The sequence below is a fragment of the Siphateles boraxobius genome, unplaced genomic scaffold, assembly GCF_051911475.1.
Source record: "Siphateles boraxobius isolate OS27281-9 unplaced genomic scaffold, OSU_SipBor_1 50, whole genome shotgun sequence".
In the NCBI taxonomy this organism is placed as follows: Eukaryota; Metazoa; Chordata; class Actinopteri; order Cypriniformes; family Leuciscidae; genus Siphateles; species Siphateles boraxobius.
The window spans coordinates 447,808-472,502 of NW_027509142.1; the positions used below are offsets into that span (position 1 = coordinate 447,808).

Below are 24,695 nucleotides of genomic sequence, written 5' to 3' on the forward strand. Positions count from 1 at the left end.
TGATGGGTAGTTTTAGGGGGTAGGGTTATGTTAGGAGAGAGAATACAGTTTGTACAGTTTGAAAATCATTATGTCAATGGAAAGTACCCATAAATCATGAGAACACAACTTGAGTGTGTGTGTTGTTTTATAGGATTGGTAGAAAAATCTCACTTCTTATAGATATTTTTATTATTATCGTGATCACAGTAGAACAGGTATAGGAACAGTGCTGTAAAAAGTAACCGAGACCACATGGCCCCGCTTTGAGAGCCTTCTTATATTTTTATTCAGATAATTCACATGTGAATAATGCCCCTAAACATGTTTAACAGCCATGTAACATAAATACACATACAAAATTAATTATTAAAGTTGAAATAAAACATTATTAAAATTTGCATGACCAATTAAACAGAATTTATATTGTCTTGTATTTAAATATAGTTGTTATCACATGTTTGTAATGATGGATTTGCAATTTAGTACATTTATTTTAACACATTATAAACCAATTGACTTTACATGTAATATCAAATAACACACTAGTTACAATTATATTCAAATACTATACATGTGCATCTGTACTTAGTCAACACATTAAAATAAATGTTTCTTTAAAGCACAACAAAGGATTATTAAAACAAATATTTAACGTTTATTTTAAAATAAACCTTTTAATTTGACATTACAAAGTGCCCATTTTTAAAAGTGTTAAGAAACATAGTCATGCAATTGTACTCTTTTATTTCATCAATGATATATTATCTGTTATAAAAAATAAGTTTATATAGTTTATATATAACCTTCCCACCTGTAAAGATTTTAAGTACACTTCAGGTGTACTTTCAGTACAATCAAGTGCTTTTCTCTTTCATAACTCAGCATTAAACAATACAAATCTTGATTCTATCTCTGCTCTGAAAAAAAAACAACTATTTTTTATTTATTTACCCTGTTCTTACCTTAAGGTATTCAGCCATACTTAGTATTTTCAACAAAAAAAAAGGCCACATCTCACTGTTCATTTGCTTTAATAATTGTACATACACACTTAAGAGTTAGGCTGTGCATAGGAACATAAAATACCAGGTTCTTCTGAATAGGTACTGTATTAAATTATTTTATTATAAACTTCAAAGAGCCAACACGTTCTCAGGGAAAGCAGCACATAATTTCCAGAGTATAAAGTTAAAAGTTAGGTTTGGATGTAGTCTGTAAGCATACATATTCAAAATATAAAAATACATTGAACCAGAATAAAGATTAAAAAAAAAAAAATATATATATATATATATATATATATATATATATATATATATATATATATATATATATATATATTTATATATTTATATATTTATTTTTTATTCATAAGTCAAACACCACATGCAATTCCATCCAACAGCAGTACTGGCAATTTCTCCTCCGTAGATTTTAAACAATCAACCTATAACATGGCTTCAGTAATACAATATATGGACTCCATTAACAAAAACAAAAAAAATCACTTCATTTTGATTACATAGAAATTACCACACAACCTTGGGTGACACACAAGTTGAGAAGCCTAAAACAGCTCCTAACATGTAAATGCTGCATAGCTTTCCATAAACCTTCTATAGGTAAAGATGAAAATAAACACTTCTGTGGTTTCATTCTGCAGATCACACCTTTAAATATTAGCATTGACAAATGCTCACAGCACACATTTAAATGCAGACAGGTTATAATATGTCACACATCACAAATATGTAAGTTAGAGCTCTTCTTTGTACTCAAATATAGTGTTACCTAAGCTTTCCCTCACTCACTCAATGGGAAACAATAGCAATAGCATTGTCGAATTGCTCCAGGTTAGTAAGGATACAGCGGGTCGGAGCGCAGACAGCCACACATTTAAGTACAAATATTGACTCTAAATGTTGATATATGTTTGGCATGCTAACCTGGCATGCTGATATTGAGTGATATAGTACTAGAGAATGAACTAAAATTGTTCAAGGTGTTTTAGTATGAATGCCTCAGTACATATCAAGTGTCAAAAGTCATTGAATCAACTGTAGTTCACTCAGACTATTATCCACTGGTGCAATTTCTGGATGAAGCCTTTAAGGTAAAATTGCTGTAAATGAAAACCCTCTTTTCTATGACAATGTTATAGATAGATAGAAAAAGAAGAAAAAAACAGCAGAGCAGCTCTCTTACTCTGCAACCCAAAATAGATTCAAGCCCTTGCATTCTTAAGCATGACAGCTGTTCCCAGATCAGGGTGAACAGAGCCTGTCTGCAATGTCAGCATAAAACAGAACTTATCTGTCCAGAGATAATCACAGACAATCAAAGAAAGCGTCCTTTTCAAACGATATCTTAACCAAACCATGCAAATATCCTATAGTGTGGTTTATGTATTGACAGGAACCAGAAGTCATTATCTGATTATCTTTACAAAGATTACAGAGATTACCTTGCCGTGTCAAAACCAATAAATCAAGTGCTATTCCGACAGGTTGAGGGTCATATAACCGCACTGAATTAAGCCTTGTTTCACCAATGTTTACAGTTCCTTAAACCAGTCCTCTCTCAGCATTGGTCTAGATAACAAAGCATGGGTGTGTGTCAGAGGAGTAGATGATTTTAGTAGATGAACCATTGCATCACCCACCATCAGACCACACTGGTCTTTCATATATTAATAAAAAAATAATCTTAACATCAAAACAAAAACAAAAAAATATTTTTTTTCCTTTTATTTACACAGTGATAGTATATTGTAGATTGAAGAGGTTAGATATTGTAGTGTTTTAGTAATGTTTGCAAACTAAGATTCTGTAGTGTTATGACACTGGCTTGAGTACGGACCGAAGCGATCTGCCGTCGCGCGTCAGCTCTCTGGTCGTGCACATGCAGGGCAGAGGAACCGCCTCCACTTGGCGGAGGACTTCATTGTATGGGCAACGTTTCAGGTGGTCAGCCATGCTAGTGATGTCCGCAAACTCCCACCTGTTAACCGGGCTAAAGGCTGTGCTGAACCGCCAAACCTGCAGGAAATCAAAACAGTTACTTGCGTAACCACTTAACAATTTTATGGTAAAACTTGTTACCTGCTCAGACTATTTCTTCCACCGAGTTTGGAAAAGGAGAACAGTCAAAAATAAGTATGTGCAAACTACCATAATTAGCATGTTCAGACATAATGTACCTTGTCTTTTATCTGCCAGGATCGTCTTCCATCCAAATATTGCTTCTTTTCCCACTGAACCACCACCATGCCACGGCTCTGTAGCAGACTGGCACAAACATCCCTCATCGTACGAGACACCATTGACAGCTGACACAGGCCAAAGCCATCCAGAAATCGGGCTACATGTTGAAGTACTTCAAACGGCAATCCACTAAGGTGATCGCACTTAGGTACTATTACAGGTTTTGAGATGGGTATCACCCCAAATGACCTGAGGTGGCGGTCATGAACAACCTTCGACCCTTGAGTGGAGGGGGAGAGTCTTCGTTGAGAGTACGTGCAGCCGTAATACGCTAACGGGCAACGGTGCTCCATCCAGCCATTGAGTCCAGAGTGGATGTCTCCATGGACATTTCGGAAATGCGAGAGGAACTCTTCTCGACGGAAGAGCTGGCCGCACTCAAAGGTGAACATGGAGCCCTCTCGTGGAGCCCAGCTTGGGCGAGGCACAAGCTGCTCCAGCGTCAGATCAAGCCGAAGAGTGCAAAACGGACTTGGCTGTGAAAGGCGAGGTGCGGCTCGATCGCAAGCGGAAGCGGACGCGACCTCTCCCACCATCGTACTTGTTGCCAAGATGGCAGCAGGGAAACTAAACGTCTGGGTGCCGAAGTCAACACGTGTACCTCCAAACGCATAGACCGTGTCGGATATCCTCCGAGCTCGTGGCGACTCCTCCAGGCAGAACAGAAGAGCTGCTGCCGTAAAGTCAATTTCGCCGAGTCCCATGGGGTCGTCCACTGGCTCCTGATCTAAATCTGATGTGTCCACAGCTTTGTCCTCCATTTTGCAACGTGGATTTCTATGGGGAAACACTTCGGTAAACGACCCCTTCCGTCCATTAAGTGCAAGTGGCATAAAATTGCGCAGCAACTGAAAGTTTTGGAGTTTCCTCTCAAAAGCCCTATCTTCAAAGTCTAATGCCATCACAGGTAGCACGTTGTCTCTCTGGACGGTCAAAGACTGAGCATGTATAGGCTGCTGCAGCAATGGGGCTTGTGATCCAGAGGCCTCCTGGATCAAGAAAGCGTGTTGGTCATGTCTGATCTCTGGTCTATGAGGAACTAAAGGACCGACAAACTCTTGAGAACCTCGGGACTCTGGATTTTGATGGTGTTCTGTGGTCGATTCCATTATTTCATCTACAATACTATGAGAGCCATTACAGAAACCTTGCCTATCTATGTCCCCTAACTTGACTGGGCAACACTGACCTGCTACCTCATGAGCTACACCATCTAAAGTGGCTTCTCCACCATCAAATCCCCCATTAGCCCCAGGCTCACCATCAACCTCCAAAGTAACGTCCTTCATATCAACATCTGGAGACTCCAACATTTCTGACTGCTTACCATTCTCGTTAATTGTCTCAGTGCTTTTGACAACACCTCCTAATGCACCGAGGGCAGACGCCAAACTCCTGCCAAGTTCCATGAGTTTTTGGTGTTGTTGAGGCTGTAGATCCTCCTTTAGGCCATTGACGCCGCTGGCTATTTTATCACAGCTGAACCCGGCATCTTCGCTCATCGTCACCTTCTCATGCCGTTCCCCATTGCGCTCTGGAAGTGCAGCTGACGCATTATTAGTTGTACAGTCTGTTTCAGAAGTATTGAGGTGGATCAGGACGTTAAGAGCTGCGGCCAGGCTTTTGGTTGTCTCAACCGTGGTTTGGTAGAGCTCCCCGTAATTTTCTTCTTTTAGACCATTAATCCCATTGGAAATCTTGTCTTTTGAACAGCCAGCGGTAGGCTCCATCTCAATGGACTCCATCTGAGCAACTGAGACTAGACCAGGCTTTTCACGTTGTCCTATTGCCTGAGTCTTTTTTTCTGGTCCACTAGAGGGAGCCAGAGAGACGAGTTTAAGTGATGCTAACATGGTGCGCTGGTCCTGAAGGGCGAGCGCCATGTCAAGCTGCTCCACCTCATCTGCTTCCTGACTCAGTCGCTCATACGAACGATAATCCTCGTAGTTCACTGGCCACCTATTCCACTCCATAGTGCAGCACACCACACCTGCAGGACACACCTCAAGGTGCTCTGCTATCTGACCACGTGCCAGGGTAAAAGGGCATCCAATGCTATGGTTAAGACATGGCACCCTTTCAAGCGGGCACAGCAGCTTGTGTTCAATAGCCTTGCAGCTGTGGAAGATGGCACCGCATACAAGAGGGCAGGTGATGAGGTCACAGGAGGTGCCGGGTTCAGGTTTGACCATGCATCGTCTACTTATGCAGGACGTGCAGTGAACATGGGGCTCCTCCATTGTTTAAGATGACAGCAGGAAGATGCAAAAGAGCAGTCTCAACCACTGCAAAACAATAAGAGAAAAACTGAGATTAGATTAATCAAGTGAATTTTGTAGTAATTGACAAAGCAGATTACATCAACTTCTTAATGTAATATTTTAAATCTTTACTAACTCTTTAGAACATTCTTGTGCCAAACAGAGAGCACTTTTCAAGAGATGTGCAAAACTACACATTTTTAAAATTGACTAGTAGGTGCGTAGTTTGAACAGCTGGTAGACTAGTCGTCCATTAACATAATGTCCTGTAGACACAAACAGGAATAGAGACAGCACAGGAATCTTAAGACACATTTTTAAAACTTTTCTAGAAGTAGGCTATTTACTTTTTTTTTTTTACTTGACAATATCTTAAAAATCTTTTAGTTCATGGCAAAAAAAAATTCATCTGCATGTTGGTCAATGACATGATGTAAATATTTTTTGTGTCCCAATTGCATCAAATTTAATAATTTATTATTTTAACTTTTAAATTCATGACATGTATCCATTTATTCTATAAATCTTATTTAGTTTGAAATCAAACACCCAAAATGTCAGGTGGTGCAACCATCCACACAAATTAACAGACTAAGAAAATTATTTAAAATTGTGTCTTAAGAAAAAATTCAAAATAAAATACTATGTGATAATTTTATGTTTGAAACCTTTTATATAAACAAATTGTATAAATATTAGTAGCTTTAAAGCTTTTAAGGCCATTAAAAAAGTTTTGTCAGGGACTTGTGTGTGTATGTTCTCAGATGTCAGGGTGGCACAACTGCAAACATGGGTCTTTTATTATGAAGTGAAATAACAGTCAGCATGGATAAAAGGTTTGTAGATCGCTCTCAAATACCGATAAAAATAGCTACTTTCATGTATGGGTAGATTGTACACTTTCCATGTCAGGTGGTAGTGGTACAACCAATGTAAAAATAGGAAAATTATATTTATTATAAACTTCTTTATTGTATATAAAAATGGTATGTATGAACATGCTAGCATAGGCAAAAGCTAATTCAGGCATCCAAGTAGAAGCTTGTTCAATGTAAAACTATATGTAAAAGTCACGTTGGTGCAACCAGGAAGCCAGGTAGTTCAATGTGCCTATATGAAATAAAAATTAAAAATTCATTATTTAAGCTAAATAAATAATGCATACAAGCTTAGATTGTCTATCATTATACAATTTTTAATTATTGTTGTAAAATATTCGTTTTTAAAGGGTTAGTTCACCCAAATGTAAATTCTGTCAGCAATTACTCTCCCTCATGTTGCTCCAACCCCGTAAGACCTTCGTTCATCTTCGGAACAGGAATTAAGATATTTTTGATGAAATCTGAGAGCTGGATCACTCCTCCATAGGCTTCTTCAGGGATTGAAACTTGCCGGCCCCGAAAAGTTATTAAAGACATCGTTAAAATAGTCCAAGTGACTACAGTGGCTCAATCTTAAGTTTATCAAGCGACGAGAATACTTTTTGTGCGCAAAAACAAACAAAAATAACGTGTTTATTTCAACTATTCATTTGCTTCTCTGTGGACCTCGAGTCAGTTAACTTAGTATGATTGCGTAGAGCTACGTCACACGTAGGCTCACTATTGGCCGACGCTGGTCATGTGTGTGATGCGTGTGACGTACGACAACAGAAGCTTACGCTATTATACTAGTGAACTGACTTGAGGCCCACAGAGAAGGAAACAAATAGTTGAAATAAAGTCGTTATTTATTTATTTTTTGAGTGATCCACCTCTCAGATTTCATCAAAAATATCTTAATTCGTGTTCCAAAGATGAACGAAGGTCTTACGGGGTTGGAGCAACATGAGGGAGAGTAAATACTGGCAGAATTTACATTTTTGGGTGAACTATCCCTTTAAGTTAAAGATGTTTTACAAAGTTATTTTTTATAATAATTTTAGATGCCACTACCGTATCAAGAAAGACAAATGTCTTTAAGTAGGTATTAGGTACTCGCATCGACAAAAATTTTTTTTTTTTAATTTTTTTTTTAATTTAAAATTCTCAACTGACTAAATCTGATTATTATTTTTGAATCAATATAAAACATGACTTGTTATTCAATTACAATTGATTACGGTGTTTCTAACCAATCAATTATATATATACCAATCTTTTCTACCAATCTATCTAGTGTAGCCTTTTACAGTTCCTTCATTCTGAATGTGTTGTCATGTGATTTATTCTGTTTTTGATCAATTTACTACTTTACAATACAGACTGTTGACTAAAACAAAAATTATATTATTTAATTTTTCTATGTAATTGAAATAAAATTAAAAAAAAATCAGTATTCAGCATATTCCAGGCGTATTTAATGTCATTATGAATGTTGTCATTTGCCACAAGAAAGTGAACAAAAGGCTGAAAACTAGATTGTGAATAGTTATTGTATTAAATGCATTACTGGTATACTTTTATGATACTGGTAATTATTCTGTCTTTAAAAGTAAAATCGGCTGCTAAAGATACAAAATGCCTGGCCACTAGGATGCAATAATTTTAAATTAATATGAATCAAATACACAACCAGAAAACAATAACGTGTTATGCAATGTAGAGACTCTAAGGGTTACTTTGCTAAGATTTCACTAATAAATATAATGGGAATACATTTATTTAAAGACTTATTTAACAATTGAAACTTGTTTAAATCCATTGTTCCTGACTCAGAAATCTGCATTACATACATTTAAAAAAAGATTTTTTTAATGCCCTTTTTGAAGCTTTATTTGTCATTGACCCATGTGCAAATAGACCAACAATTAAATAATTTAGGGGTTCACCATTATTTGTCTTCAAATGTATAATAGGGCATCCAATGCTCTGGATGCTGTTAGATTATTATTCATTTTATTTTTTAATAGAGTGCTAGTGCTTGCATAGTGGCGTTACTTTAAAGGTAGTCAGGGACACTTTTTTTTACCATAATTTCAAACTTAATAAGTTGCTCAAATTGATCTGAATTTATCCTGCGACACCTTATGAAAGCTGGGAAACTAAAGTTTAAAATATCCACAATAACTGATGTCTTCAAATCTTATGAGACCCACAGATGTGGTTGTCACTTCTCTCACTGATGTTACTGAACTTTGCAGTGCTCCCTGAAACAAGCATTATTCAATAATGAAAACCTCCCTGCAGACTCCCTGCCTACAGCTTTATTGCTGTCTTGATTTTATTCAACAGTCTCCCTAGTTAGCATAAACAAAACTGGCCTACTTAACTCTGTTGTGTTATTAATTTTATTTTTTAAAAGAGTGCTAGCAGCTAGTGCTTACATAGCGGCGTTACTTTAAAGGTAGTCAGGTAGTTGCTGCTGTCCTACAAGTCTTTTTACCAATGACACCACATTAAACAATGAACCAAAAATATACAGACAATCTTTAAAGCTTCATTAAACTTACTCATAAAGTTTCTCGACACACACTAGTTTTAATGTTTACAAAACAATAAGTTGGTAAACAGATATTTGACAGAAATGAAAACCTTAAGCAACCACAAAAACTTAATGACACTTCATACAGAACAGAATGAAGTTAAGAAGTGTCCTCGTGATTGTAGTAGTGGTGTTTAGATCTTTATTTAGTTGATATTTAACTTTGTTGCACTTTTTCATTATTTTCTACAGAGGTTAGCCTATTAGCTAGCTCAACTTTCTGCCTTCAGTCAACATAAACAAACTACTCACCTTCCCACAAGACTATGTCAACTAACTCCCCGCGTTTCTCACTCACCCCCTCGTGTGATAAATCACTTGTCCGGTTTTACGGTGAAACGGGACACTTTAGCACACTGCTGTATGATATTGTACACAATCATCACCGTTTGTCCTGTCCAAAAATACTCAATCCGGCTGGGACGCGCGCCGATGACATCATCACGCAAAACAAAATTGGCGTCATGACGTTAGGTTTATTTTGGCCGGATTACTGGAAATGTTTACTTGTTCTTCTTATCATTACGAATTTTGGGGGAAATTATATTTTTATAAGGTTGAATGATTTTTGGAATTTGTAAGCGATAGGGTAGACAGATTGTAATAGCTTATTTTGTATTGTGTCTCTTTAATTACATTTAACTAAAATTAAGTGTTAAAAGTTTGCCATATTTTCCCCCACACTGACTTTTTATAACTTACCCGACATAATAGATACATAAGACCAGAGATACTTTACAAATGAATTCAGTATTTATATGTAAAAAAATTATTTATGTATTTAATGATCAGATGACATAGGCTAACGAATGTTTAGCAATGAACATAGCCTACTTGGATTTTTTTTTTAATTGCTATAGTAGTCAAAGTGAACAATTGAAGATATAAAATATATATTAAAAAAATAGATATTTAAATGACAATGACAAGTGAGGTGTGTTATACTTGATTGTGGCCCTGTGCAGACCGATCCAGGCCTATGACATTAAAGTACCGTGAGACAGATTAGAGAGGCTCTATGCTTTTGATTCGCTCTTAAAAATTGAAGTCATAAACCAATCGGTCTGTACGGCACCGTTTCCTATTTTCTTCAATCCAAAGCCAACCAATATATAGCCAACCAATCAGGGCTGCATTTCTCAAAAGCATCATAAACCTAAAATATCAAAGAACCAATGGTCTCTAAAATCAACTTAGACACAATGCTTTTGAGAAACGAGTGTCATCGGGATGCTTGTGGTAAAAACAACAGGTGCAGAGAAACCCAAATATAAATTGAATTTAAATGATTTAAATCATAAATGAATAAATAAATGAGACTGATCCCCAAGGCCATATATATGTGCCATGAGTGAAGGAAGGAGTTTGACTATTCACAAGTAAATTAGATAAAGATAAAATAAGGCTATATTCATGTAGCCAGTGTTATTGTCACAGTCTTAAAAAAAAACCCCTTTCATGTTAACACTCATGTGTTCAGAGGTATGCCCAGGCAGGAATATATGACTTTTGCCCAGATTTTTGCCCCAATTTACAGCATCTTAAGGAGTAGATTCTGCCAAAAGTCTGAGTCAGACTGCGTGTAGGACAGTCGGCGTTGACAGATTTTGCTAAAAATCGTGTATAATGGGCACGAACTCTGATTGTGTTATATATTTTGAGTCTGTTTTAGAACACATATTGTTTTCATGTGTCATTCATGTAGCAACGAGCCACACGTTTCTGCATAAGTTTGTAGAGGTGAGAACGACTTGATGGTCATGTGTGCTGCCCAATTCTTCTTCTTTTTCTTCTTCTTCTTACGGTGGTGGCAAACAAACGATAGATGCATTCCCACCCCCTACTGGGCCTACTGGAGTGTGGAGTGTGGATCATGATGGAAGGGGAAGGAAAAAAGGAATTCTATTACCTTCTAAATCCTATTAAACTGACTTATCTTTTGCATATAATTAATGCATTGTACACTCCCTATAGCCCAAAAATAAATTAATAAATTAGGCAAATGCTTAAGAGTCTATGATTGGATCATTATTGCAGTGATTGTTATGTTTCTAGCATGTTATATGTTTGGGAACAGTTCTTCTAACCCTAATAGATGGAGTGTGTAGCTTATCATTGTAGACACATCATGGCCATATTCCAGGAGGACAATGTCAAGATTCATCAGACTCAAACTGTGTAAGAATGGTTGTGAGGAGCATGAAGAATCATTTTCACACATGAATTGATGCTCCTCTGAGTCCAGACCTTAAACTCATAGTAAGTCTGTGGGATGTGCTGGAGGAGACTTTACAGAGTGCTGGACTCTTGCATTGTCAATACAAGATCTTGACCAAAAGTGTATGCACCTCTTGATGGAAATAAATGTTGTGATGTTATTTTTTTTCTGCATTCCCTTTTTTGCATTTATCAACAATTTCCTGAATGTGAACTGCAAATATCATTTTTTATGTCTAAGCCATACCAACAAAATATCGTGTCACATACACTTGTTCTAAAGGTTTGCTGTAGCTATAATCTTACACTAAGACATTCTCTCTTTTTTGAGAAACATATAACCTGTGTTATCGACACTGATAAGTGACATTTTTCAGTCCAATTTTACGCCTCATTGATCTCACTCTGCGACTTTTAAACAAAACATTCCTCCCTCTCTTCCGCAGTGCTCCGTCATCCGCAATCAGAGACTTCTCAACTCCTGCTCCAAGCTGGGAAAAGTATCATTAATCATCACACTACCTTAAAGAGTACCGTTTTCGATATACTGTAGTATTTTTTGGAATACGATGATCTCACCCTGACTTGAAACTATGAATCAGATTAACCATTTTCCTTCCAATACCCATCTTGCATTTCATTAAAAAATAACCATTCTTTCCATAATGTTGCACAGCTTGCACAGATTAGACGTTAGGGCAATAGGCCTGTGGACGCTACTGGTCCTTTCCAGTTTTTTCAACTGTTTCCAAGTATTCGGTAGAATCCCTTTTCCCAGGTTTTATTAAAAATGCTTAACAATATCTATAGCGAGTGTTTTGTAAAGCACAGTTTTTCTCTGTAAATATTAACAGTCGGCAAGTGTATTATGCCTTTCTATCTGTTCAGATTTTATGTCTTGTAGTGTATTCTAGCCTTAAACCAACTCATTGAATATTGCTTAAATTGGAAGAATATAGAAAGTATATAGACTAGCAAACACTGTGACAAAAATGACCCAGTTTAGTTGTGGTAACCCTATGCCATTCCTCCAGCTGTACATATTTGTTGGAAAAAACTGCAACACATTTTTTGGCCATGAACAACTCATTGAGAACAAATGAAAGGTACACTGAGATAGTATGCTAGATAATGAGGATAACATCATGATTTTTCCCCACACAGATAATTAAAACAACTGATTTAAATATAGCTGCAAGCAGCAATTAACTGGATCAAGCGCTATCAGGCCGTTAAGCACATGAGTAAAAATATATTACATTTTATTTAGCAAGCATTTAACCACTTAGATCATAGATGGAAAAGACCATTTACAGCCAATACAGGCAATTTACCATAGGAAATATATGGTTTTTAAAGCTTTTTAACAGTTATAGAGCCACCTATGGTCCGATCTCAATAAAAGTTTCCACGCTTGTTTAGAATCATGTCGCATGTGCTAATATCATGAAGTTTAAAGTTTTCGTTAAGGGTTTATAGGCTTTTTCTAGCTATCTAAAGTTTACAAATTTTTTATAATTATTGACCTAGAGTCCCGGGAATTGTACCGCAGTGGTTTTATTGAGGTTGAGGAAAAAAACCTAGGACTAGTTTGCAAAAGTAAGTTTTATTTTAGATAATCACAGATATTCAATGACCAATTTGATTGAGGCGATCAATTTGGTTCTTGAGGCCTATTTTTTCATATCTGTTAGGTCTGAGGAGATCTAACAGATAATATGAAGATTGGGTGTATGTGTGAAACACCACATGATTCAGAGGCGTAAAATTCGTTAGTGCCACCTAGTGGCAAATTTCTTTCAAAATTCTTACAGACCTCTAGGGCCATGAGTCGAACATGCCCACCGAGTTTCTTTCCGATAGGCCTCCTTTAATCTTGTCTAATAGGTGCTCAAACTTCACTGAACGTGGCAGCCATGTTTTTTTGCGGTGCGCCAATGTCCTCATAGACAATTATGGCATTTAGGACAAAGACACTACATTTTCAATTATATCAGACTTAGGGTTGTGTAGTTATAGCCATGTTATTTTTTTTCCATGTTATAGTGTCACCAAGTGGCCAGTCGCCACATACTTTTTTACAAGAACACAGAATGAGCTCTAACATATGTGTGTCGAGTTTGGTTAAAATATCTCATTCTGTTCCCGAGTAATAGTCATTTTAGTAAAAGTGGCTGCAACCACTTTTAACATTTTGGCGGCCTTTTGAGACAAATGAATTATTGAATTACAAATGAATTATTGACAAACAGACTCCAGATAATCTTGCTGCAGTGGTTTGGTTCTGATCTGGCAAAAAACCAAGGACTAGTTCGCTAAAGTAGGTTTTTCAAAAAATCCAAAATACTCAAAATTTTCACCAAAATTTCAATTCAAAATTTCACTTGATGATCGAATCAAGATTGCTTTGTAACGGGGATTAAAAGAAAAGACGGAGTACATCACTTGGCTCTTCATTTGAACAAAAATGTTTGAAGTTTTCATTCACAGACTTTAATTCTTTCGGCTGTATAAAAGTACTTATGTAGATTGTTGACAAAGCTATTTAAGTTGTATACATCAGATAGAAAATACAATGTATAGTTTAAAAATAATGCTTGATAAATTAACCATTTATTTGATTTAACTACATAAAGATTGAATCATTGTATGATCTGGATACAGAAAAGTACTTTTTAAGATAAATGCAAAACTTTCTTAAGAAACTACAACATGTTTCTATGGTCAATCAATGTATTCTTCACATCTATTCATAATTTTAAGAGACCTTGTCTTTGCTTTTCAATCATCAGAAATTGTTATGTATTAGATATTACATCACATACATTTTTTATTTAGAAAGGATTAGTTAAGGAGACATAATCAGTCAAGTATTTTAAATTATATTCGTTTAGATTTTCTGATAGGACAAATAGGCTGATTTTGTTTTCTTTTTCATAGTGATCATGGAACATAAGAAAGAGAAGATGCTAGATCAGGAGAACTGAACGCCGCTTCTGTTGGTTTTGTATCTACATTCCTGTACAGTCCAGCCGGCAGGAAGCCAGTTTACTCAGTGGTGACACACAAAGGCTGGGAATAGGCGCTCTGGATGCTGTTGTGTTTGGCAGACACGGTGACACAGTAACGTGTTGCAGGTTTTAGGTCAGTAAGTGTAGCGATCTCAGTCTTGTAGATGGACAGGACCTCCTGCGCAGGCAGAGACGGGGTGTCCTCTGTTAGGATCACAGTGTAGGAATCCGCCCCGGTCACCTGAGACCACTCGACCTGCAGTGACTGTCCTGTCACATGAGCAACCTTCACCTCAGGGATGGACAGCTGGTCTGTAGAGGCAAAACATTAAATATGTGTCCTCAGTTTGCTATATAATGCTATAAGAACATGTCCAGGAAACATTTCACCATAACAATATCTGTCTATATATATATTCTTGGGTGTACTGTACTTGTTGTACTGCCTTTATGGTGATTTTTTTAAACACTGTATCACAGTATTCTATAAAGAGGATCTAATGTGAAAAACACAAACATTCAGACATTACTATTCTGTCCCAAATGCTTGTTTCACGTACTCAAAACTGACAGATTTTGAACCTTTATGAACCTGAAGGATGTCATGACCCAGGAGAAAATTTTGGGCTTCTGGACCCAAAAGGAGGAATGCAATGAGCAATGGACTTTAGGTGAGTATGCCAGTGTGCTGCGCAAGGAGTCGATATCTAAGCCCTGTCGTCCGGCACATTCAATCAAAGTTTGAAGTTTCACCTTCATCACTCCATCTAAAGTCACTATAACAGAACCTGTGTCTCTTTTTCACGACAACTGTCACACATGCATAGGTGCGTAGGATTTATAATGAGTTTTCTCCTTTAACATGTAACAAGTCGAATAACTTAGTTCTTGCGAGTGATCTATTGCTCTGGTCATCCAGGATAACATAAAGCTTAATTGCTTTCTCGCTCTTGGTAAACTTTAGCAAGGCAAATATTGGAGCAAGACCGTGCACTTCTGCCATATTCACAGACCTCAGTGCACTTGGAAGTAACAGCAAGTTGAAATGTTTCTATACCTCCCTCTACGCAATGCTCAGATAAGGTTGAATGCAGCGGTCCTGAATGAGGTGCTGCAACATTAGCGTCACTGCCACGTTCCTTACACTTAAAGCTGCTTTACCGTTTCTGGCCATATGAGTGGTTGTAGCACAGCACCTGTAGCAAATCCCCATCTTCTTTAGCAAAGTCTGACGCTCATCTAAAGGTTTGCTCCTAAAACACCTGCAACGTTTGAGAGGGTGGGGTTTCTTATGATCAAGCAGTTCTCATCCACATCGCCCAACTTACCATTTGAGCTGTGTTTGACTCACAGTATCTGATGAGACTTTTGTATTGTGACAGACTGAGCTTTTCACTTGCTTTTTGACTGGCTGCTCCATTTACAACACACTATGGGCCAGATGTACTAAACAGGGCAAATTAGCGTGAAAGCGCAATCCCATAAAAGCGCAGATGGGAGTGGAAAGTTCTGCGCGTGATCTACTGACGATGGGCAAATTAAAGAACACAGCCGGATCATTTCCATAATGAATAACCCTGTCCTCTCCTTTTCAGCACAAATTTTTCACTGTGAGCCTTTAGTTAGTCCTCACAGTAGTTTTTTTAATGCCAAAACAGGCTTTGCAGCTGTTACTAAATCTGTCCCTAAGGATTCCTGAAGACAGAGCAAAACTTGGATCATTGCGTGCTCGAGCCTCTCTACCGACGAAATCGCAGAAGAATGAGAATGGAGGAAAGATGACTTGATGTACAGTTTTGTACTGAAAACCTTGAGCCATTCACTTCTCATGAAGACCGTAAGGTAACTTATCTTCGATGGGGGCTACACCTCGAGCAGTGTCAAGATAAGCAAGTCTGGGTAGGTAGCCTTCAAGATACGCACTTCTCCACTTCCTGTAATATGTCTCAGAGTTCTCAAGGCTTTTTGGCATCCTTGTTGCTGATCTTTGGAAAGCTATCGATCCTATCAAAGAGGAATTTCTCAATAATCTCTGGGGAGCCATAACAATTTTCCAAGGTCTAACTGCTCAGTGGCTCACAGGTGCAATCCTTCAGTGATGTTGACGAAAGATAACTTTCACGCCCAATAATTCTTTGGGTGATCGACAGACTTGAAAAGTCCTGAGTTAACAGGCAATATACGTTCTAAGTACCTAGCGATCTCACTCATATTAGCATCATGTTGAATGATGGCTGTTGCCTTGCATGGTGAGGAAGTTGTGGCAAGTTGTTTGCATTAACCTCTGAGGCTGCTGCATCATACTCTCAGTATCAAGCTTATTTCAGGACTCTCTGACATCCCTGGCTGTAAAGCGAAGCTGCTTTGGGGGTGTTACATGGACAATGGGCTCTTGAGGGGCTTGATATGGCTCCAATCCTGCAGGCGCTGACAGCCCTATGTGAGACTGGCATTTGATGTAATTAGCCTACAAGTGTGATTGCAAAGTTCTCTCACATCTGAGATTTTTTCTCCAAGCTCACTTTTTGCTGCTGCCTTCAATACCTTTGCCTCAGCGGTGGCTGGTGATACCACACTTTCATGATTTAAAGCTGATAGAGATGCTTCCAAGCGAACCTTTTTTTTTTTTTTTTGCTTTTTCAATTATGATTTCAGATACTTTAAGGAATTCAGTCCTTGCTCGAGCGACTCCCAGCTTGGCGTGTGCCCCGGCAGTGGCTATGCCAGATGATGAGTTTCTTGACCCAAGTTGAAGAAGAAGCTATGAATCTTGTTTCTAATGCTTGCCAATGCCGTCAAGGAGTACAAGGCGGGGGACTTGGACTGATGGAAGTATAGCTTGCTTTACTTGAACTGTAGTGCCCGCTTTGAGGTTGCTTTTTTACAATTCTGTCCCAGATGCATTTTTCCTCTACACAAAACTGACAGATAGCTAACAGGATTCAGAAAAGGTCAGATGCAGGAGCAAAGTTGAGGGGTTTTACTTTTATGCTCTTTCATCTTCTTTCCTCTTTTTTGTAAAAAAAAAAAAAGCAATGGGTCTCCAAGGCACAAAACGTACAGGAAACAGAGAGAAGAGATTTCTTGATCAACCGCATGGAGGAAATCTGGAGCACTGTGGCTATTTCCTGATTAACCAAACCAAAGTCTAAGTCACAGGATCCAAACCAACCACTAAGAAAGCAGTTCACAGTTATCAATGTTCAGTTTGTTGTCACACAAAACTGCCACAAGATGGTGCTAAAAAATAACAAATGAATGTTTGCCATGACAGTTAGGAGAATTTTCAGAGAAATTGTGCTTAATTATTTTTTGCCCTGAATATGTTTTTGTGAGAGACACCCACCCTAAACATTATGAAAATCAATTCTCATCCTCAACTAATGTTTAAAGTCTTGTATTTGGTTACACTTTATTTTAAGGTGTCCTTGTTCATTTGTAATTGTATGGTGTAATTACATATTTATACTTTTAAGTACTGAGTAATATTAATTAACAACATGTACAAAATGTAGGAATAGAGTTTCGTTTAGGGTAAGTTTCATGGAATTATGCATAATTTACTGTTATAACTATAGAATATGTAAAATGTTCTACAAAGTAGCCTACATGTAACATGGACGCTAACATAAAGTGTTACCATTCTAATAACTTTTATATATTGCTCTGTGTATCCAAACGCCTCTTAATTATTGTGCAGTAAGCTGTGGATGTGTCTGTAGTTCATCTCACCAGGAGTCAGTGCTGCAGTCATCCTCGCATATTTTAGATTCCTCTTCCGACGGTTTAAGGTTTGGCCTGTAAAAGATTTGTGTTAATACATTTCATTTTGCACATGCAAGATTAAATAAAGATGTACTTGTCAAATATGCACTCATTTAAAGTAATATGTTTTGTTTAAATAACAGTTAAGGTCAGCTTCCACCGAAAATAGTGTACACTTTTCTCTGTTCATTAAAAATAATTATACCATGGTCTGTTTGAATTCTCAATTCTGATTGACTGAAAGGGTTTATTAACACACATGCTTCCATGGGCCGAAGCCCAGGGGTCTACACTGGGGAGGGGCCTACTGGCTGCAGAAAAATTATATTTGTCAATTTTTTTTATATATAATTTGAATAAGTAGGAGTTTTCAGCAGTGACAGCAGCATTCTAGAAAAAACTTGCACACCCGTACATTTTCAGGACACACAACCGATTGTTTTGATCTTCTTTTGTTGAATAATGAATATTTTCATTTATGGTGTTTACTATCATGGAGTGATAGGCTTCCTGTAAACGCATTTCGGCCAGGAATTTTTTGATGGCATTTTCTTTTCATATTAACTCTGTATAATGCCTATAATGAATGTAGTTTTTATAAGCGGAACGCTGATTTGTTTATGCAAACTAATCCTGCTGTTCCACAAGCGCCACCTACTGGCAACGAGTGAATTTGCATAATCACCTATACAGTATATGACCCATATTTTTATGAAGCATACACACAGTGTTGTATTAACTGGTGTACCGACAAGATAAATTCTGTAATAATTGGCAGAAAGTTAAAATTAAAATGATCTGGGGTAGGGGGCCTACTGTAATGTTGTAGCCCAGGGGCCTCTGGTTATTTTAAGGCACCCCTGGCAATAAATAAGGAAAAATGAATGACAGGCCGTTCAATTACTAGAAAGAAATGCACACCCGAGGAGCATTATTGCATTATTTTCTAATAATTTAATGGGCCAGAGTCAATTAATCTGCTTCAGCTTCATTATTTGTAGAGAGTGAAGCTGAACAGATGGAGGTAGGCTAATTCTAATACACGCTACTTAATTTCTGTGTCTGATTGAATTTGGGCAGAAAACTAGCTGTAACTAACCGTAACTGACGAAAATAACGGTCATTACCTCTCCGGTCAAATATTAAGCAGCAAACATCATTAACAGGTTTAACCTGTCAATGCTGGCAAATTACCATGGTATAAGCGGGATAATCCACAGCTAGCTGTGTTTATTAAACGATTTGAATGCACTCCACTTCATGTTGGGCGGTTCTTTGCCTCCATGTCATGCATTGAAATAATTGAATGCACAGCTAGCTGTGGATTATCCCTTACATAAATAAAAACATTTTCAATGCATCTTCAAGCTACATTGTGTAACAATGTTAGGTGTTTCTTGAATGAAATTAACCAAATTTAATGACTGAGTATATATAAAAAATCATAATAATAAAAAAAAAATGTATGTCTAAACTTAGTAATGAACCACATGTCTTTTTGTCTTCTTACCAGTAACTCTAGAGGAAAGACTCTCTCCGGCACTGTTCCAGGCTGTCACAGCAACATCAGAGGCCAGCAGGCCCGAGACCTGACAGCTGAGGTCTGAGGTGAGACAGACAGGCACCTGGACGTCAGGACGCAGCTGGTAAACCTTGAATCCTGTGGTGAGAACTGATGACCTCCAGGCCACTGTGGCGGAGGAATTATCACCCGTGAAGGTGACGTTCATCGGCGGACAGGGCACTGAAGGAGAAAACAAAGTAAGAAAATATTCTATACAAGCAGAGTTATCTTGAAATGCTGCATGTTCTTTGACAGAGAAGATCTGTTTTTTATATTAAGTATATCTATACATGTTTTAGAAACACTTTCTTAAGTATCTTGGCTTGACAAAGGTATTGATATGGCATCGTTCTTCTTAAAATCCACCTTGCTTAGGCTTTTTAGATGCATTTAAACTTACAGAGGTTAAATAAAAATGTACTTGTCGTCTGATACCTGTGACACCAGTAACAGTCTGAGATGGTCTGCTGATCCCAGCTGAGTTTTGTGCAAAGACCGTCACGTTATAAGAGGTGCTGCAGGGCACAGGAAATTCAAAGTAGTTGCCGTTTGTCCAATAGGATGACACGTCCATATTGGGCTGTTGGTTGTCTTGGATTTGGCCGGTCACCTGCACCAGGTACGTGACGTTAGGACAGACCACAAAACTCCAGGAGACCCTGATTAGAGTGGCATCGTCCATCAGATGGGTTCTCACTCTCACGGTGGCAGGAGGACACGGGACTACAGAAGAGGGTTAATTAATAACAGTGTTGTTATTGTTAACCAATAGCAAAACTATTACATTCAAATAAAGCTGAAATATAAAAATTTGATGAAAAACTAAATTAGAAATGTTGTAAGTTTAACTTTAAGAACTAAAATGACTAAAACTGGAATAATAATAAAAAAGCTAAATTGAAATATAAAAAAGGTAGCACTTTATTTTACAGTACTGTTTCAGTAATGAAACATAACTGGTAATAACTAGGTACTAACCATAACTTAACCCATGTAGTTACTTTACATTACTCAGTACTTTACAGTGTAATTAAGTATTGAGTAATATTAAGCAACTGCATGTACTTACTATAGGGTTAGGGTAGGAGTAGGATTTGGTTGAGGGTTAGTTGCATGTAATTATGCATACTTTATGGTAAGTACATGTAACATATGTAACAAGGACATTGTAAAATAAAGTGTAACCAAATAATTAAACCAATTATCATTACATTGAAATATGTGAATTATATAAAAAAAAAAAAAATTCAAACATCCAGATGATGTGCTTGACTGAAAATTTCCTGAAAATAACGTCACAAGAACACAAGGAAATGAAATTTTCTTTATGCTAAATATATTTTCTTGTAATAATGTGACTATCATACTAAAACATGCATAAATCTTTTGTGTTTTAAATTGTATATTCTTTAGATAAATAGATCCTGTAACATTCTCAGACATATCTGGCCGTATACAGTACCTGCTCCCCTCTGGATTGGCACAGTGAGGGAGCTGTTACAGGTCCCATCTGAAGCCTGTGCGGTGAAGTTGTACAATGTCCCACACGTCAGTCCTGTGAGGCTACACGAAGTGCCCGTGGTGTCGCAGTGAACTGTGTGCCCATCCATGGTTTGGGCCAATGTAAAGTACTTCAGCGAACCTTGGCTCTCCACCCAGGAGAGTGTGGCGGTCCTGGTGTCACACTGCACTTCTACACTCATGTTCTGTGGCTCACAGGGCACTATATAGACCGGAAGGAATACAGTATGTCACAGATGTCACGCCTAAAAATTTAATGCTTTTCATTTTAAGTCAATGTGTGGTCTCACCAGTATGGAAGGTGACCTGCTGACTGGCCAAGCTGGTGCAGTTTCCAGCCGAAGCGGTTATGCTAACGTTGTACATCTGTCCACAGTGCAAGTGAAGCAGGGTGCAGTTGTTCGCGGTGCTTCTGCAGGTTCGCACATCTCCGTCTCCACCGCTGGCCGTGAGCGAGTACGACTCGGCCACCAGAGAGGGTGACCATGACGCCACCATGCCGTTTGAGTCACACACCGGATTCATTGTTACATTTTGAGGAACACAAGGTGCTGTAAGATAATTAAATAGAGAGGAGGTGGGTGTGAATTTTGCAGATATTATGTAGCTCTCAAATCTCACACAAATGAAATACGTCTCAATGCGTACCTGTGTTCATCTTAAGAGGGGAACTCCGCAAGCTGCTGCATTTGTCGGAGGACGCCGAGATTATAATGGTGTACTGCATTCCACACTTCGCTTCGGTGAGGTTACAGGACGTGCTTGTGCTGTTGCACATCAAAATGCTTTGGTCGTGACCTTCAGCTGTGGCCACATAGAAGGAGGATCCTTCATTCAGTGTCCAGCTAACGGTTATATGGCTGCTGAAACAGTCCGTATGTGCAGTGATGGAGGTGAGGGCACATGGAGCTGCGGACAGAAAAGACAGAAATCAGTGACTGACAGACAGACGACACAGACTCGGACAGTTGGTGGATGTAGCGTGTGTAGCAATTTTTTTACTATAATGGAATGGTATGAAACTTGGTGAAGGTTTTGGCACTTGCTATGTGAACAAAAAAAATTTCGAAATTCGAAAAGGTTAAATTGTCCTGTAAAAAAGAGTCACACCTCTGCATCTCGCGGTCAAAAATGTCCGCATTGGAAATGAATGTGAGACGATTTTTTTTTAAAACCTTTGGTACTGCAGCCAAACAAAATCTTACTGAAAGCTAATTTTTAAAATATCAAGCTCAAATTTGGAACACAACTTGTTTAGATTTATGACTTTGATTTTCTTGCAATTTTAGAGTAAAACATGATTTTGAAAATATTTATTTCATATAAAAATTGAAAATAGTATTTGTGTGCATCTTTCATTACAATACACGTAAAATTCTGTTACTTCAGCATTAATCTGCCAAGTGTCGTCTTTGAAAAGAGATCAAACTTAAATCCGTGCTCTAAAGCATTCAAGATTTATGACAGTTTAAGTTGAAATTTGCAGATCTATGCTCAAAAAGTGAATAAATGGATAATAAATACAGCATAAAAATAATTTAGCATAAAAAAACAGACACGCATTTTTGACCGACACGCGAAGAGCACCAGATGGAAGACTAGGTGTCTGAGTGTGTTTGCACCTGTCTGAATCTGGAAGGTGTTGCTGGGTCCGCTTCGGCAGAATGAATTCATGGCAGTGATGTGGAAGGTGTACGTGGCTCCACACTGCAGGTCGGGAACATTGCAGTGCAGATCTGAGGCTGAGCAGCTAGCGTTAGCTCCGCCCCTTTCCACTGCCAGGACAGAGTAAGACTCCGCCCCCATTGCTTGTAACCACGTCACCCAGGCTGAGTTTGTAACGCAGTCCAGGTTTCCTGCCTCTCCTTGCGGAACACAAGGAGCTAAAGACATGCAAATACAATCTGTTAGCTTGCTGGGATCAATAGGCATTTCCACAAAGACATCCTTTGCAGTAAAAATTAACAGCGGTTAATTAACAGCATTCTGTGGCAGTACTGTACATATGGTCAAAGACTATAGAATTACACAAAATGTGTCACTCGTAATGTTTTTAATGGGGAAAAGTGCAATGCTGCTGTTAGAAGCTCCGGTTCCTATAGAAACAGTCTGACACGCTTCCACTGCGCATTAGCTTGATCCGGCCTGAACAATGTTGTTTTCTGTCATGATTCAAGCATGTAGAAACAAAATTTATAAGACAGTTGTTGTCAGATTTCCTTGGTGATTTCATTGGCAAACAGTTTTGGAGAGTTTGATGTTTTCCCATTCAAAGAGATGGGAGCTGCCTGAGAGGCATTTCAAAGATGGACGCCGAGTGAAATGACATGTCCAAAGCCGTCTAAGGAAAGCCTGGCCACTCCCTATTAAGCCCTATTGTACCGAATTTTGGTTGTAGTTCCACCAGATCGTCCGAGTGCAAAATGAATGGGAGTCTATGGGGCTAGACAGCTAAATTTGTCGATTGCCGTTGAGAAATCTCAGATTTGAATGTAGATTTTGCAAGTTCAACTTGGGTTATAGGTCCAAAGTTGAATGAACAAGTACTTATGTCCTTTCGATTTCTTACAGGTGTAGTTGTGGTTGCCAATTACACGCTAGCATTCTGCTAATGGACTTTGATTGGTCAGTGAAGGACTGATTACGTCCAGAGATAGCGCTTGATGGCATCGTGGCATCCGAAGTATTTTCTGCGTGGTCTTTTAAAACAACAAAACAAAAACTCTTCTAGCACGTGTTTTTTTACCTGTGTCAGCGGTGTTGTCGATGCCTCGAGAGAAAAGAAAGTTCAGATCGCGAAAGCACCAAAGTGACTGAAGGACTGCCATAAAGCAGTTCTCTGGTCGTACGATGTGTATGACGATTTGTCGGGGGGGCTCCTCTCAAACTTGCGTTGCTGGCCCAAGCTTTACTACCAGGATGATTCGCCCTACTATGAGTTTTTTTTACCACCGAAATGACTTTGAAGCTGTTATATTAAAGTCCCTGTAAAGGCAATAAAAAAAAAGGCTGGCCCCTCCCCTAACAATATAAATAGAGCATATTAATTATCAATTAATATTACTGTCAGTATGACAGCCTACAGTTTGCTATAGCTATGCGTTCGTCACGGAAATGCGTACTACCTGGATGTGGTCACGTACAAAACATTTCGGTGTCCTTATTTACATTTCCGAAAAACGATCACATCAAGAAGAGGTGGATTCATTTTGTGAAGAGACACCAGTTGATGGAGAGCTGAAGATCACCGCAAACACCCGCCTCTATATTGATCATTTTACATGGGATAGTTTTATAATTTTTCATTGGAGACAACTGGGATTCACTGATAATCCGGTGTTACTGGTGAATGGGGCCGAACCGACTATCTCCCGCCTCGGCCTTCATCCTCCCGTCGCGCCGACAACTGGTGAGTGTATTCACACCAAACGCGAATAGAGCGTCAAATTCGCGTCAACTGCGTCTAGTTGGATGCTTGAACATTTTGAATCCATTCGCGTGTCCATGGCGAAATTGACATACGTAAAAAGCAAAAAATTTATTATACCTTCCGCGAGTGGGCGTGGTTTCAGCGCAACCAGCGGACACGCCCCCAGCGTTTGAGAGCAGACTACTGCTAATTTTTTCTACATTTTGATAGCTTATTTTA

General features: G+C 38.3%; 2 protein-coding genes across 3 annotated transcripts in view; both read right to left on the minus strand.

Annotated features, from left to right (window-relative positions):
- Positions 1-2,692: 2,692 nt before the first annotated feature.
- fbxo30b (F-box protein 30b) lies at positions 2,693-9,408 on the minus strand. Of its 2 annotated transcripts, none has more exons than XM_077204628.1 (3): positions 9,267-9,408; positions 3,182-5,530; positions 2,693-3,020 (listed from the first exon to the last, which is right to left on the minus strand). In XM_077204628.1, exons 2-3 carry the CDS (start codon positions 5,483-5,485, stop codon positions 2,817-2,819), a joined length of 2,508 nt encoding a protein of 835 aa, XP_077060743.1. In that variant the 5' UTR covers positions 5,486-5,530; positions 9,267-9,408; the 3' UTR covers positions 2,693-2,816. The 2 variants fall into 2 exon arrangements, with proteins under 2 accessions (XP_077060743.1, XP_077060742.1); XM_077204627.1 differs by having other exon boundaries at positions 9,221-9,408.
- Positions 9,409-13,655: 4,247 nt separating this feature from the next.
- fndc7b (fibronectin type III domain containing 7b) overlaps positions 13,656-24,695 on the minus strand; it is a 53,778-nt gene continuing 42,738 nt past the window's right edge. The window contains exons 46-53 of the mRNA XM_077204599.1: positions 22,669-22,929; positions 21,695-21,955; positions 21,337-21,597; positions 20,988-21,248; positions 19,961-20,248; positions 19,472-19,705; positions 17,929-17,994; positions 13,656-14,508 (exon numbers count right to left, since the gene is read on the minus strand). Coding sequence (XP_077060714.1) covers positions 14,234-14,508; positions 17,929-17,994; positions 19,472-19,705; positions 19,961-20,248; positions 20,988-21,248; positions 21,337-21,597; positions 21,695-21,955; positions 22,669-22,929 — 1,907 coding nt within the window. The 3' untranslated portion in view covers positions 13,656-14,233. The remainder of the gene's footprint in view (positions 14,509-17,928; positions 17,995-19,471; positions 19,706-19,960; positions 20,249-20,987; positions 21,249-21,336; positions 21,598-21,694; positions 21,956-22,668; positions 22,930-24,695) is intronic.

What these genes read in the sequence shown, in the direction of transcription:
- fbxo30b (XM_077204628.1), bottom strand. Translation starts at nt 5,485, where the DNA reads ATGGAGGAGCCCCATGTTCACTGCACGTCCTGCATAAGTAGACGATGC. An exon ending in CCTGGCAGATAAAAGACAAG is followed by an intron (nt 3,021 to 3,181) that starts GTACATTATGTC and finishes GATTTCCTGCAG; the next exon opens with GTTTGGCGGTTCAGCACAGC.